Source organism: Penaeus monodon, chromosome 21, assembly GCF_015228065.2.
Source record: "Penaeus monodon isolate SGIC_2016 chromosome 21, NSTDA_Pmon_1, whole genome shotgun sequence".
Lineage (NCBI taxonomy): Eukaryota > Metazoa > Arthropoda > Malacostraca > Decapoda > Penaeidae > Penaeus > Penaeus monodon.
The window spans coordinates 10,847,498-10,849,135 of NC_051406.1; the positions used below are offsets into that span (position 1 = coordinate 10,847,498).

The 1,638-nt window shown below is 48.4% G+C and overlaps 1 protein-coding gene across 1 annotated transcript in view; it reads right to left on the reverse strand.

Annotated features, from left to right (window-relative positions):
• LOC119586210 (monocarboxylate transporter 12-like) overlaps positions 1 to 1,559 on the reverse strand; it is a 67,563-nt gene extending 66,004 nt beyond the window's left edge. Inside the window, exon 1 of the mRNA XM_037934912.1 lies at positions 68 to 1,559. Coding sequence (XP_037790840.1) covers positions 68 to 218 — 151 coding nt within the window. The 5' untranslated portion in view covers positions 219 to 1,559. The remainder of the gene's footprint in view (positions 1 to 67) is intronic.
• Between the last annotated feature and the right edge of the window lie 79 nt (positions 1,560 to 1,638).

Genomic DNA, 1,638 nt, shown 5'->3' on the forward strand with positions numbered 1-1,638 from the left:
TCATTTAGCTACCCCCTTAGACCCCAGCAAACGTTTCCCGAAAGAACTTGTCTCCACATGTACTTACCAAAGACGTGGATCATGAAGGAGGCGAAGACGACCACCCATCCCCAGCCTCCGTCGGGGGGCGTTGGAATGGTCTTGACCTCCTGCCTCTCATCGCCTTCGTCTTCCATGTCCCCCTTCCTGGGAGATACTTCGTGCTGTGGGACCGTCATGACTGGGGGTGGAAGAGACCGGTAGCGGTGGCAGGGTTTTGTCACGAGCTTGTTGAACCGGTTTGTGGTTCTCTCTCTACGCCACCAAGGGTTAGCGAGTTAGCGCTTCGCTTCTTGTACTGACTGACCACTTCCTCTTTCTTCGTGCGAGTTGGGAATATGAGCTAGCAGATTTATCAATCTGATTGGCTATTCAGTTAATGGTACTTCATGGATGCGCATCGACTTGACAGAGAGCGAACATACTTTCACTGCGAGTGAGTGGCTTTCACTACTAGCGGGAAGATCTTCAAGTTTAGACTACGGTGTATGCTGGTCATCAGCTGTGTGCGGTGATTGTGCCGTTACCTTCGGCACCTTTTCACGTAGCACAATCTTATCTCTGGAGACTATCGCTTAAAGGTCGAAACCGGGTATACGTAATATTGGCTCAGGACAGGTGGTTCTCCCAGTGTATGTAAAATATATACTGGAAGGTGTAAGTGTTACGAGATGCTAGTTGTAACTCTCTGAACTCTCTTTCTCTCTTCCTCTCTACGGTCAGCGCGCGCGGAAGATGGCAAACAGGTGATCACAGTAAACAAAGAACTCGGCAGGATTTCTTTGCGAAAAATCTTCCCTAAGACTCAGACATCCGATATGAATGAAATCTGAGGCTCATGCAGCGAAATTTCCTTCAAAACTATTCAGGCTACCTGCCTAGTAATTCTCTGAAGAAAAGGTAACCTATAAGGGCCAGATACTGACCAAATCTACTTAAACCCCTTAGGAGTGTTGCTGTTATGACGACGAGTCGAGCTTGATTTCGACTCAGAGCGTTAACCATCAGGTCTCGAGTTTTCGTTATCTGTCTACCATCTAGGGGAGTGTGTGCGTCTCCGAGCTTACTACACACTCATTCCCTGACAAAAATCAATGAGTCACTTTGGGATGCAGAGCTGAAACTTGGCGCTTGCTAGCACTCGCTCTTCTCGCCTGCGGTATTATGTCAACTAAACACTAACTTCTTTGCCACATGAAAACCTTCGTCGAAACTGTTTCCTTTGAGGTCGCCTGTACTGATAAGCGTAGGGATGCTGGTTCACCAACTTCCTGTCTCGTATCAGTTTCCAATCATGTGCATTCAGTTCTATGGTACTTTTCCATGGAAACTCGATAAAGAATAAGCGATAGAGCGCTAAAAAGCGTATCACAATGCACAATTCAACCCACAAATGTTAAATTGCCGACATCACTCTCAATAAAAAAGTACTAAGGCTGCCACCAGAGACAAAGAAAGTGCCACATGGACCTCGCGCCAGAGAGCCCAGCGAACGTGGCTTCCTCTCACGACCGTTGGAAGAGCACTGGCTGCTTAGTGCGGCGGCCGTCGATAACCTCCGCTTAAGAACGGGAGCCTCCACTCAGTCGCCGCGTACCC